This window comes from Antedon mediterranea, chromosome 1, assembly GCF_964355755.1.
Source record: "Antedon mediterranea chromosome 1, ecAntMedi1.1, whole genome shotgun sequence".
NCBI lineage: Eukaryota > Metazoa > Echinodermata > Crinoidea > Comatulida > Antedonidae > Antedon > Antedon mediterranea.
This window is the reverse complement of record NC_092670.1, coordinates 17,263,524-17,278,202: the sequence shown is the minus strand read 5'-3', so window position 1 is coordinate 17,278,202 and position 14,679 is coordinate 17,263,524. Positions and strand designations below refer to the sequence as shown.

At 34.8% G+C, this 14,679-nt stretch overlaps 1 protein-coding gene across 2 annotated transcripts; it reads right to left on the bottom strand.

Annotated features, from left to right (window-relative positions):
* Nucleotides 1-2,449: 2,449 nt before the first annotated feature.
* LOC140047209 (major facilitator superfamily domain-containing protein 8-like) lies at nucleotides 2,450-8,486 on the bottom strand. 2 transcript variants are annotated; one of them, XM_072092089.1, is made up of 11 exons: nucleotides 8,299-8,486; nucleotides 8,027-8,126; nucleotides 7,108-7,237; nucleotides 6,410-6,650; nucleotides 6,174-6,287; nucleotides 5,251-5,454; nucleotides 4,545-4,668; nucleotides 4,281-4,415; nucleotides 4,093-4,190; nucleotides 3,718-3,911; nucleotides 2,450-3,416 (listed from the first exon to the last, which is right to left on the bottom strand). In XM_072092089.1, the coding sequence occupies exons 1-11, from the start codon at nucleotides 8,306-8,308 to the stop codon at nucleotides 3,210-3,212; spliced, it is 1,557 nt and encodes a 518-aa protein (XP_071948190.1). In that variant the 5' UTR covers nucleotides 8,309-8,486; the 3' UTR covers nucleotides 2,450-3,209. The 2 variants fall into 2 exon arrangements, with proteins under 2 accessions (XP_071948190.1, XP_071948199.1); XM_072092098.1 differs by lacking the exons at nucleotides 8,027-8,126; nucleotides 8,299-8,486 and adding an exon at nucleotides 7,918-7,970 and having other exon boundaries at nucleotides 7,108-7,239.
* Nucleotides 8,487-14,679: the final 6,193 nt, after the last annotated feature.

Genomic DNA, 14,679 nt, shown 5'->3' with positions numbered 1-14,679 from the left:
TATATAAATGCAGAAAGCAATGTATGAAGAATAATGGCATAATGCAGGTAGTTCAAGCTGTTCAAATACAAGATCGCTCAGATTGTTCAGTTACGAGATCGTTCAAGCTGTTCAAATACAAGATCGCTCAGATTGTTCAGTTACGAGATCGTTCAAGCTGTTCAAATACAAGATCGCTCAGATTGTTCAGTTACGAGATCGTTCAAGCTGTTCAAATACAAGATCGCTCAGATTGTTCAGTTACGAGATCGTTCAAGCTGTTCAAATACAAGATCGCTCAGATTGTTCAGTTACGAGATCGTTCAAGCTGTTCAAATACAAGATCGCTCAGATTGTTCAGTTACGAGATCGTTCAAGCTGTTCAAATACAAGATCGCTCAGATTGTTCAGTTACGAGATCGTTCAAGCTGTTCAAATACAAGATCGCTCAGATTGTTCAGTTACGAGATCGTTCAAGCTGTTCAAATACAAGATCGCTCAGATTGTTCAGTTACGAGATCGTTCAAGCTGTTCAAATACGAGATCGCTCAGATTGTTCAGTTACGAGATCGTTCAAGCTGTTCAAATACAAGATCGCTCAGATTGTTCAGTTACGAGATCGTTCAAGCTGTTCAAATACGAGATCGCTCAGATTGTTCAGTTACGAGATCGTTCAAGCTGTTCAAATACAAGATCGCTCAGATTGTTCAGTTACGAGATCGTTCAAGCTGTTCAAATACAAGATCGCTCAGATTGTTCAGTTACGAGATCGTTCAAGCTGTTCAAATACAAGATCGCTCAGATTGTTCAGTTACGAGATCGTTCAAGCTGTTCAAATACAAGATCGCTCAGATTGTTCAGTTACGAGATCGTTCAAGCTGTTCAAATACAAGATCGCTCAGATTGTTCAGTTACGAGATCGTTTAAGCTGTTCAAATACAAGATCGCTCAGATTGTTCAGTTACGAGATCGTTCAAGCTGTTCAAATACAAGATCGCTCAGATTGTTCAGTTACGAGATCGTTCAAGCTGTTCAAATACAAGATCGCTCAGATTGTTCAGTTACGAGATCGTTCAAGCTGTTCAAATACAAGATCGCTCAGATTGTTCAGTTACGAGATCGTTCAAGCTGTTCAAATACAAGATCGCTCAGATTGTTCAGTTACGAGATCGTTCAAGCTGTTCAAATACAAGATCGCTCAGATTGTTCAGTTACGAGATCGTTCAAGCTGTTCAAATACAAGATCGCTCAGATTGTTCAGTTACGAGATCGTTCAAGCTGTTCAAATACAAGATCGCTCAGATTGTTCAGTTACGAGATCGTTCAAGCTGTTCAAATACAAGATCGCTCAGATTGTTCAGTTACGAGATCGTTCGGATTGCTCAAATGCGCACAATGTACGCACTGTTGTTTGGAATGATTAGTTCCAAGCTGCTTCGTCTGTTTCGTACCAAAATAGTCCGTACGAGACAATTTTACCAAATAAAAAATAAGAGGGTCTTAATTGTATAATGTGTTCTTTGGACACCACAAGTTTTTGACCATCTTAAAGTAGCCAAATTTACATAATACTGTAGTAGCTTAGGAAGATAGTGACAAAGGCAACACATTGGCACAAACATTCTTTAGGGTTCAATGGGCGTTGAAAATGACTGACCGCAAGTCACCGAGAATTAGTTATAGTACAGAGTAAAATTATTCAAGATAAACATTTTTATATTGTTAACTCCAATGAAAATATAATGGCTAAAATGAACGTGCCCTTTTTTAGACTTTGGACTAGGATTAAAAAAGTATACATTTACATTTAATCCAATCCATATTTTGGCACGGAGAAATAGTATCGCCAGAAATAGCAAGTAACACGTGCAGTGGAATACTTTAATTCAGCAGGTCATTTGTGTGACCTTTTGATATTTTCCAAATCCAATGCTGACTCTTTAATCTATGCATAAACTAACCATTTGCGTTGTTGATGCACATTGTAGTGCAGTGGGAGTGTGTATCATTGTAGATAGATTGAGAACTTCTGGAGTTCTTGTCCCAATAGGTAGAAACTCGGGTCTTCAAAACTTCTTGTAGGTACTAATACTGGTCACTGGTAAGTATCTTCTTTCTATCAAGTAACTTGTTACAATTTTCGGTTGTCTTAAATAATGTATTTCGTCACTTGCAGCTTTTCCCGCCGCCGAATCATAAACTGTCTCGTCAGTTGCTTTTGAAAGTCAAGGTGTTTTAGAGTGTTGACATTGTATATAAGAATGGGTACACTATTTTGAATCGAAAGCAACAATAGGCAAAAGAACTGATTTTTAATTGTCTAACTGAAATTAAAGATTGTTAACTAAATTTATTAAAGAAAGTTTTGTGCTATTTTTTTTTCTGAAAACGTATTGATTAAAAAATAAGTTACATTTGTCAAAGAAGTTAACAAAACGTTCATCTAACTTTGGATAGCACCGGTAAACAGAAACAGGTCGATATAATAATAGTTTCCTATGTCGTGTTTGAACCCTTTTTTTTAAATAGCGGCGAAATATTTTAAGTTCAATTTGGAACTTTGAATGTTCGAACGAAAGATTAAAGATGTAAAAAAGAGGCATTGAGATATGGGGCGCAGCAATACGAATTCATTTCCCGGAAGGTTATCATAGCCAATAGCTTTGTTTTTTTCTACAGACGAAATTAAAGACCTCATTGACAGTTATGGACTTAAGGTAAAAATATTTTAAGAATCTCTTCTGCACCAGCACCAATATTTGCGATACTGGATTTTAGTTATATTTTCAGGCAAACCTGATTCTTGCTCAGGCACCAGAGATCTTGAACCAACTTCCTCGTTCTATCCGTACACTCCATCCCCCTTAAATTCAAATGTTGATTGTTTCATTGATGTTTACCGCCGATACAGCTCGTTGTTTCATTTCAAATATAATCACAAAGAAATCAATTACAATACTGTAGGCACACTGCATGCATATAATTTTTTACTAACCTTACGGTGGAACGTATGAAATAATTTTTATTGCACAATTAGCATTTTAAAAATACTATACAGTTTATATAATGCATTGATATCTGCCTTTTTTCTATAAAATTATTTAGCCTTTTTCTAACAATAATTTTAATGGAGGCCTATACAGTAGGAACAATATTTTCTTTTGAGAAATAACACATAGGCCTAGAATAATTGATTATGCTTAGTCAAATCATTTAAAAGCAGCGCTTTGTCAGCTAATACATTTCTTTTGATAAACCGTATATGGCACCATTCTTTTGTAAAATGGAAATACTCCAGTTGCAACTATGGTAAGTAGCGCAAGTAAACACCCTTCTGCCCATTGAACTCCGAATTCAGTGTAGATGAATGTGCCCAATAATGGCCCCACAACTCTGCCTGTGTTACCCATGGCTCCAAAGATACCTAGAAACAGTCCCTAAAAAAATATAAAATACTCAAGTCAAGTGTGCAAAATTGTTATTTTCGAGGGCGGTTCTTGCTATTGTATGTGGAAATACGACGTTGAAAAATACCGCTACAACACCGACAAATCGGGAACGACACACCACGCGTCAAAAGTTCGCTGTCTGTGCACACGTGGCTTTGATCACACGCCTACCTACCTGCACTAAAAGTTAGCGATAAGTGTGGCCATAAAAACCAACTTACCCCAAATAACTAATCTTGAACAAATACAAACGGACGGTTTAAATTAAATTAACTAACATTAAGTTTACCTGTTGGTTTGGTCCAAGTGTTTTACAATATATAATATACGTGATTGCTTGAAGTATAGGATATCCAAAACCTAGAACACTTAAGGAGACAATATACTGTGCTACGGCTATACTAGGAGTTGTATCACACCAGGAGTACGTCCAGGGACAGCCGCCTTGACCATCGTCTGAACTATTGGTTGTCATATTTATATCTGAAAATAAAAAGTCTTAATGAAGTATTTTAAAATTAAAATTGTGTCCTTATACACCACTACTCTTGAGAACATTTTGTGTGCGTTCTTCTTTCATACTGGTAATCGTTAATCGTCCACTTTGGCATCCAATCCCGCATCCACAATACATTTTGTATTTAGAATTGTAAACTACACTTACCTGGACGAGGAGGTACGCCAGGACCCATCGGAATAGCCAACGTTGTACACATTATCATCATTATAATACCGATCGCGAGAAAAACACGGTCTTTAAATCTGGAAAAAAGAATAGGCCTAAACGTTTTAGCATTTGTGTGACTGTGCGGATACTGATAGCAATAAAATGCCTAGTATTAATAATCATACCTTTCTAAAAGACGCCCCATCGCTGCTATAACAAATATTGAGAGAATGGCCAATGATAATGCGATAATTCCACTCTTCTCTACAGCTTCTTCACGTGACCATCCAAGCAGATGCATTCCATAAGGAGAGACAATCCTAAATAGAGTAACCCCCCAAAACACTTAATTGTTTAATTAGCCTTAATAATTCGAGTGAAACGGTATATCTACAACAGACTAATATTTGTATTGTTTAAAAAGTGTACGGTGTTGTTTTCATACTTACGTTGTATTATATCCAAAACTAAAAATAGTAACGCAATAAACGGCATTTAAAAACATAACAAGCGGAAGATCTATTGAAGATATGTCAATATGCACCATTCCTTCACTTCCAACAATTTGATATTCTAAAATTAAATTAAAAATAGAAGTGTCTTCCTCTTTTTACGGTTACCCGCATTTGAATGAATGAATGAAGAATGATGAGACCATGATGATAATTGTTAAGTTCATGAAGACCAAATGGTTTGTTAGGATCTCCTGTTTGAATAGTTAAAGAAAATGTTGCAGTGTCTACCCGTTTTCAGAAGTTAAATCATACAAACTTGACCGTGAATAGAGAATAAAATAATCTTTGTAATAATTTACTAATATATTTAATAATCCTGCAGATTGCCGAGATAACAACATTTAGTGACTTGACATACACCAAAATCGCAGTTTGCCCCCCCCCCCCTCCCCCTTCCCCAAAAAGCTTTATTGGAGACATTTAGGAAAGTTTGAGCAGATCGGGAATGTTATCTATCTGAAAAATTCACACTGTACGACGGTTTTTTCATAAACGACGTAAATCTCTAAATGTCTGTGATAAGCCCATAGAACATGAATGTCATATCACTACCGTATTTGGGCATATCACTACCTTATTTGGGCATATCACACTATATTTGAAAGTGTAGACAGAGCTTTAAACATATTTTTTTACTTACCAGTACAACAATCGGTATCTGGCTTGCTGGCGTGCTGATCTGGTTCATCGGGAACTCGAATTTCGCGAAATACAAATATAACAAAAATTAAATTTATGAAGATTATAAACAAGTTTGTTATTGCTGGAAATGTGTAAACATTAATTTTCAGCTTGCCCACAGTCCAACCAGTTTCACCAATAGGAACGTAGGCTACCTGTAAAACTGAAAAGATTGAATTACATTTGGAAGGTGGACCGTGGTGCCACAACCTACATCATGTTAATCTTTGTTTTGAGGAGGAGCCTATTCACCAAGCTTTGCTTTCTTTTAGGCTCCTCCACTTTATATTTATATAAAGGGTTCAAGTCCCGTCACATGTCAGGATTTTTTCTAAGGACCAAATTCTCCACTCCCAAAGACTTCTAATAAGACTTTGTTTATGTAGAGCATCTTGTGTATATGTTTGCTTTGTGAACCTCTGAGGGTCCATAATGATTAGCAATAGCTGGATGGATCACCTCATTAAATATGGTTAAAAATATATATATATATTTGTAAAGTGAAACAAATAAATTAAATGAAAAAAATCTTGCAATACGCGAGCCTCCCGATATGTATACATTTATAATTTCTACTACTCTAGATATTGATACGAGAATAGAAAACATAATGATATCGGTCGATATAATGTTTATAATCCATTCATGCGTTGTTTTTATAAGTGAAATAATGAGTTGCTGTTTTCGCCTTCGGTACCCATTATAGATGACGATATTTTTAGGTGTTTACAGCGCCCTCTATGGGTGTATATAATATTATAGCGCCCTCTATAGTTTCATAAAATTTCCCTATATTTTTCCAAGTTGGGAAGTCTGAGAAAATGATGACGGTTAAAGATATATCGTATGGCATAATAAAACGAATGTATAAGTTATAATTACGAGGTCCAACTGTGTATCCAATTAGTTGTGCAATGACGAGATTTGATGATATTTGCGTTCGCTCCTTCAGTGTGGTTCCTTCACTGATGTAAACTCTGGTGACAGTTATACAACCTTTAAAATAGAAGAAAAAAAATCTCAAAATGTGCTTATTTAATTTAAGCTTTGTATTGAAACTTATCGTTCCTGTCCATGGAATTAGTATTTTGTCAAGACTTGAGTCAAGTTGTACTTACCTGCCTGTATCCCAGCTAACGCTCGAGCCGCTATCAACGCTGTAATTTGATGGGATTCTGGAATGTATACGCACATATACAAAATGTTAGCCATCAGTCCTACGATTAATGTTACCGTTACCGGCACCTTACAATTATATCTGCCTGCTGTCCATCCACAAATGAATCCAGCTAAGAGAGCAAATAGACCCTGAGTAGAGTTGGCCCATCCTAGCAATGTTGCAGTAGCAGTCTCGTCAATCTAAACAATATAATGATAGGCCTTTCATTGGCTTTTGAGTTTTTGATTACCATAACACCGCCATCAGTAAACTAAACGATGTTGACAATTCAATAAACGTTCTTATTTTTTATATTTAAAGATGTAAATCTCCCTGGAAAAATAATTCTTTAAACATTTTTTTTTTAATATGCCATGTTATTGGCACATAATATTTATCCACATTGACCAAAAATTGGATCTAAAAGGGTATTTACCTGAAAAAAACTGTAAATTAAAGAAAAAATAGTCAAATTTGCGGCCAGTCAATGGGTATTTGGTTGAATTTGACCATTTTATTTTATAAGTGTAAACATTATTTTTTTTACAGAAGTGATCAACAATATCAAAACTACAAAATAACCTATTAAAGTCTGATTGAATTAATCTTCATTTTTCATGTTTTTGGGGACAGTACATCTTTAATGTTAAAACTTACATCAAGTATATAAGACCAGATGGAAGGCAAGATGACTGAGTATGTTACTGCTTCAGTAAAGATTGTCAAGTACATTACACGTATCGACTTCCACCTTGCACTCTCTGATGATCTATCGAGAGCATTTTTCCTTGAATTCCAAATAAACAAAAGAAGAAGAATAAAATATTAATTTTGATAATGTATAATGTTGAACTTTGTATAAAATTACGATATGTCACCATATGTCTCATCCTCGCATCACAGACGACTTTCCATTGCATCGTAATCATATTCATCCTTAGTGTCGTCATTGGTTTCATCCTCCTCTTCCTAAGTCTTGTTCACAGTCTTATCCTCTCTCTCCCCACTAATCTCATCCTTTATTCTTGGTACCCTCGTCATCGTATCTCATCTTTCTGAATCTCCTAACCTTCCTCAATTCCTCAGTCTCTTAACCCTCATCAGTCTTATTCTCATCCACTCTCTCTCCCTTTTCTCTCATCACTACAGTCTCGAGTCATTCTCTATTATCAGTCTCTTAGTAATCGCATCTCATCTTTCTGAATCTCCTAACCTTCCTCAATTCCTCAGTTTCTTAACCCTCTTCAGTCTTATTCTCATCCTCTCTCTCTCCCTTTTCTCTCATCACTACAGTCTCGAGTCATTCTCTATTATCAGTCTCCTAGTAATCGCATCTCATCTTTCTGAATCTCCTAACCTTCCTCAATTCCTCAGTCTATTAACCCTCCTCAGTCTTATTCTCATCCTCTCTCTCTCTCTTCTCTCTCATCACTACAGTATCGAGTCATTATCTATTATCAGTCTCCTAGTAATCACATCTCATCTTTCTGTATCTCCTAATCTTCCTCAGTCTCGTAACCCTCCTCAGTATTATTCTCATCATTCTGACCATTCTTGGCACTATCTTCCAGCTTACTTTGATATGACGTCATAAGAAGTTCCGTTTCCACCATAGCTGGTTTCCTTTTCTTCGTCCAACAACCGGGTAGTCTCCTGCTGGTCTATGTATTTGCTGTCTATTATAATCAATACATTATATAATTTCCCACAAGGTTAATTTTACTTTGGTGTGATTCTATTGAATCATTCCATTTTCAATGATTTATGAATCCCTTCCCAACATACTTTTCCAAAAAGTTCATAATACGATATGAAGCATAATAATTTATTATATAATAGTTTTCTTACCAAATTCCATTGGGGCATCTGTCTGCTTCAAACTGAAAATAGACCCGAGAGAGCCCTGGTAGGCCTAGATCAAACAAAATGTCAAGCGGTCACAAGATTGCAGTAACGGTGCATTAGTTAACAAAGCAAAATGACGTCATAATATAACAAAAGTCGATCACGTGAATTATATAATCTCCTTTGTCGGAAATGATCGGATTGTGCTATATTTAGGCGCAGAATAACGGTATACCTTTTCTATTCAAAATATGTCCGTGTTTATATAGTATTATTATCATACTAAGTTTTTTTTAGGTGGGGGGGGGGGGGGCTTAGAATTTACTATAAACTATGAATTACTAACGTGGTTATATTTATACCACTTCACATTGAGCATGCAGAAAAGCAAGAAAGTTGAAAATGCACTCGGAAACTAAACCCAAGTCAATCGTGTGACTGTCACGATATAATATTAATAAGGTATAGTACTAAACAGGGCTGGTATTTAACAACATACAATAATACTGCAATCACCGCACCCTATCATGATGCTTATTGGGATCTAGCTAGATTTCACACTTACTATAGATTAATAAATCTTCGTTGGTTTAGTTTATTTGCTATTGATAAGTAGTGAACCTCGCTTTCGCAGATAATATGTCTACAGTAAAAAACACGCTGATTCAAAAAGCAGATGTAGGGCCCGGAAAATGTATTTTATTTTGTTATGATTTAATCGCTTTATTTGAACTAATTAACGTTTACATTTTGAATCTCAACACTATAACCGTGTAATATATTATAGTAGGCCATATACTATATTATCTAAAAGTAGGTTATTATCAGATTACATAGGGGCAATGTTTAAATTTCCATTTATTGTAGTAGCGCATGATCGGCTTACCTTACACATTGCCACTCATTCCTGTGAAACGAGATCACGTTATTTTATTCATATAAACGCTTAATATGCTTGATTCGAACTCCAATACACTAGGTAATACATTTATCATAAAAGTAAATACGAAATAATTAAAGAAACAAATAAACATTTAATATTTTCATCTTTTCAGAAGCTCGACTAAACTTAAACGACGATGGCACTCCATACGCACCATGTATATTGTTGCCTTTTGCGAGGCTTTTGCCAACTCGATTATTCTAACTTCAATGTGTTCGTATTTGAAATATGTAAGTCATGCTATTATATATTTTTATGACAATAAAAAAATATTATGATTAAAATATTATAATAAAGTTCTATACATTTCGCTTACTTGCCATCGGAATAGCCCATGGTGTCGTTTAAATAGCCCATGGTGTCGTTTAAATAGCCCATGGTGTCGTTTAAATAGCCCATGGTGTCGTTTAAATAGCCCATGGTGTCGTTTAAATAGCCCATGGTGTCGTTTAAATAGCCCATGGTGTCGTTTAAATAGCCCATGGTGTCGTTTAAATAGCCCATGGTGTCGTTTAAATAGCCCATGGTGTCGTTTAAATAGCCCATGGTGTCGTTTAAATAGCCCATGGTGTCGTTTAAATAGCCCATGGTGTCGTTTAAATAGCCCATGGTGTCGATTTTGGTAGACGTTAAACAATTTATTATAATTATTATCTTATATTATTGTACAATAAATATGTGTATTAGGTTTTTCGTATAGCATTGTAAAAGAGCAAAGACAATAGAAAGTGTATGAATACGGTATTATACTTTTAATAAGCCGACGTATAAATGATAAAATGAAAGCCATAGCAACGGTATCACCATGAACCTAATGTTCAGTTTTTATTGTTGTACCACAGTATAAAAATGCATACATTTAATCCATTGATAATTTCTATAAAAACAAAACCGAATATCTTGTATATTTTATAGCACACAGTCGCTTTCAATTACATCTTTATTTTACTTTAATATTAACTCTACTTGAATTTGCAATTCTTTTCGAGAAAAAAAAATTAGCGAAACTGTAAAATGCTTGACAGTTTCGCTGTCCTGCTCGGACAGCTTTTTCAGAAGAAAAGACAGCGAAATTGTCAAACAGGTAGTTTCTTGTTTTTTTCGAAAAGAACTATTAATTTATGAATATCCAAAACCAGATGAACATTTTGTAATCAGCTTGGCCTACTTATTTTCAATTTCAGATGGATGATGATGTTGAGACGACCGTAATGGGGCAACTAACGGGAATGCAGGGGTTGTTAGCATTAGTGTCATGTATTACTTGTGGTAGTGTCAGCAGTAGAATTGGCTGTAAAATTCCGCTAATAATAACTAGTATTGCTGCTCTTGGTTCCAATATAGTTTATGTGATTCCATATCATATAGAGTCTCAACAAATTACTTTAGTCTACATATCAAGAGCCTTAGCTGGAATTTCTGGAGGTATACAAAGATTTAATATTCTATATGTCCTTTAATACATTGTGTGCAATGTGTAACGACTTCTTTACTAATGTTACACTATTGTTCTCAAACTATAATAGGTTGCTTAGCGATTGCTCGAGTATACTTATCTGTTGGCACCACCATACTTGAGAGAACTACGGCAACTTCTCATTTTGTTGCTGCCCAAATGCTTGGCTATACAGTAGGACCAGGTGACATTTCAACCTTTTTTTCGTATTCAACTAGTTTGACCACCTTACAATTAAAAATCTGTATCATCAATACTGACACTGAGATTAACGCTGTAATTGAATAATGCGAATATCATTCATTTTTAAAAACGTAATAAACAACTTGAATTTCTTGTATTGTTTTGTTGATAGCTTTACAAATGGCCTATGTTCCAATTGGAGAGGAAGGTTTTACAATTTCAACCATGAGCTTAAACGTTTACACTTTGCCTGCAGTCACCAACGTACTCTTGGTCAGCCTAAGGCTGATGTGTATCTTATTTTTGTTCAAAGAAGTACATGTTGATGACATCACTACAAGTAAAATAACTCGCTTAAAACAAGGTAAAGATTAAACTTTTCGACATTTTATTGCTCATCCTTATGACTATGAAGTTGAGACCTACAGTTATAATTTTTAAATAGAAATATCCACATGAACGTTTTTGTTGTGACATGTACTTGTTTTTCGCCATCAGTAGAAGATTCATCAACAGTAGAAGAGTCATCAGTTGAGAAGGTTTCGTGGTTTTCTGGTCTTGATATAGTTGTTACCGTGTTTCTGAATCTTCTTTTCGCCGCCACCGTCTTTACCTTTGGAGTAAAATCAACGTGAGTAAAATAAATTAGTAGGCCTGCAGGTTTGCGGTAATCGATGTGTTCAAAAACGAAAAGTAGAGATAAAGAATGCCTCGGCGTTTTGTTCTTCTGGAACTGGGTCTTTTTGAAACTTTATACAATTATGATTTCCTTTTGGAAATTAACCAATTAACCAAATATCCTTAAATGTTGATTTAAAGGCGGTCCTTAAATATTATTTATTGATGATTTAGGCCTAAGGAAAAACCTTAGAATTTAAAGTTTGAATGGTGAACACGGCACTGGATCTGAACCTGACAACGAGGAAGTGGTGGTGGTCGATAATGGGCACGTAGGTGAAAATGATCGATTATGAAAAACTTATGCGTATTAATGAGTACAAGAATTGTGTCAATAATGAATCGAATTTTAATCATTCACACTGAGTTTTTTAAATTTAGTTTACTTGTCATGTCGACAACTGCTTAGGTGGTCAATGCGTAATGTATTTAGTTATTTTTATCTTCTTTCACACATTGTTATTATGTCTTATGTATATAAATATCTGTATATTTTTGTTGAATATATGAAAAATTATTGAATCATACAAAAAACAAACAATTTATATATAAGTATTTATATTTTAGAGTGGCAGCACCGTATGGAATGCACATACTTGGATGGAGTCGACAATTAGCAACACGTAATGTTGGCATGATAATGTTTGCATTAGCTGGCTGCGGCATTTTTGTTGTGATTATATTGGGGAAAATGTCAAAACTGTAAGCATAAAAATAAACGCGACGATAACGAATCCAGTAATAGTGATATTATATAGGCCTACTAAAAGCCAGATTAGATTTAATAATTGTTTAGCTATTTTTACTTCTTATCATTATTAATTATTTACTTATGACAACTGTATTCACATTATAGTTTTTTTACTTTGCTTTTAGAATTGATGAGCGTGTTTTGTTATCAATTGGAATGGTTTTAACTAGGCCTATAATAAGCTCGATTCTGCTTATCCCGTTTGGTTCGGAATCACCTGAAAGACCCACTATAGGTTTGTTTGTCGACTTATGTTGACATCATTGTCTATCAAATGTAGTTATTATACTCTCTAAGTAAATCAATAAAAACATTTACTATTAATATTGCATGATAGTAAACTAATATTGCTGTTTATTCAAATATTAATTACGTCATTCGGTTGGTCACGCGACGTTGGTATATCGCTAGGCCAGTCAGTCAGTGACACAAGAGATAGGATTGTGACACGTTGATACCGCTTTGTACGCCGCCGCGCGTCATCCATTTTCTTCAATTTCTTTCTTTTTATATCCATTCACATAATCATAAACATACATAAATAATCATAGTACAAAACATAAGAATGGAAAGGGAGAAACCCCCTGTTACCAAACTATATATATAAATATTAATGACGGTCCTTGATACTGTATTTATTTTAGATGTTAATGAAACGTCTGCTAATAGGTGAGGGAGGATGCCCATGGAAGTACTCCTGGTGTGATTCAACTCCCGCAATGTCAGTAGCTCAATACGTGACAGCTTTGAGCATTCGAGGTTTTGGGTACCCAATGTTACAAAGTACAGCATTCTTTATTTATGCCAAGACCTTACAACCTAAACATCAGGTATTTTAAACTAAAATCAGAATGAATGAACTTCGGCGGTGTCCAGGGATACAAATAAATAATCATCACAACCTTCTCTAGCCTATACATGTTATCATTTATAAGGGGAACATGCGATGAAATATAAACAATATAAATTGGGCCTATGTCTATAGCAAATGACACTAAAACTAATACAAATTTATTATGGAAAGTTATAATAGACTGAGGATTAAATATGTAAAAAGTAAACATAATGTTTGATCATGGTAAACAGCTGCTCATTATTGATATGTAAAAGTTGGTTGAGCGAGTCAAACATAGGATATATATAAAAAATTAATACTGGAAGTTTGTGTGCGGATGAAAATGAATATGTATAATGTATAAGGCCTCTATTGTATAAACATTACATTATTTTTGTTTTTTGTTCACAGGGTCTTTGTATGGGTGTATTTAGCGCTATATGTATAATATTATAATGTATTACTATTAGCCTCTACTGTATAAAAATTACAGTACTTGTGTTTTTTCTTCACAGGGTATTTGTATGGGTGTGTTTAGTGCTATGGGGAATATTGGCAGGCTGATAGGATCTTTTTTTGGTGGATTTGCATATTTCAAATACGGCGTTCAGTGGGCATTTGGCTCAAGTTGTATCATAATAAGTACTATGGGAATTGGTATAATATTGCTTTATCCTAGGTTAATTCCATACACAAAACGGAAGAAGCAAAAAGACAAATACGAGGAAGAATGTTATCTCTAAAAGTGTTGAATACCTAGACAATTTTTTAATATCAAAGTCACTTTGACCAAAAGTTGGATCAACAAACACGAGTCATACTGTGTACCTGGTCAAATGTAAACGTTATTACAGTAGAACCATTTCTTTTGGGACACTCCTATTCATGGAACATTTTTCGGTATGAACCCATTTTGGGGGGGGGGGGGGGTCCCGTGTCCCGTGTCCCGTGTCCCCTTAATAGGAGTTCTACCGTATGTATTTTTATTCTGAGGAGAATAACTAACTGAATAACTTTATTAAGCAAAATGACGTCATAATATAACAAAAGGCGATCACGTGCATAATTATATAATCACCTTTGTCTGAAATGATCGGATTGTGCTATATTTAGGCGCAGTAGGCCTATAACGGTATACTTTTTATATTCAAAATATGTTCGTGTTTATATAGTACAGTATTATTATCATACTAGTTTTTTTTTTGGTGGGCTTGGAATTTACTATAAACTTTCAACAACTATGAAGTGTAGATTTGTATGGTTATTTGTATGCATTTAAATTAAAACACTAGGTATAAGGTAAAAAGTGTAAAAATCAGAAAATAACGAAAAAAGTAGAAAACGGTAATTTATTGTACGAAAATGAAATGTGAATGAAATATGTATGAAAGGTTGAATGAATAAAGGTGGTGGTTAACCACAAAAGACAACAAAAACTGAATTACTGACTCGGTAATATTTATAATACAACTTCACATTGAAAATGCAGAAAATGCACTCGGAAACCAAACCCAACTCAATCCTGTGACTGTAGGCCT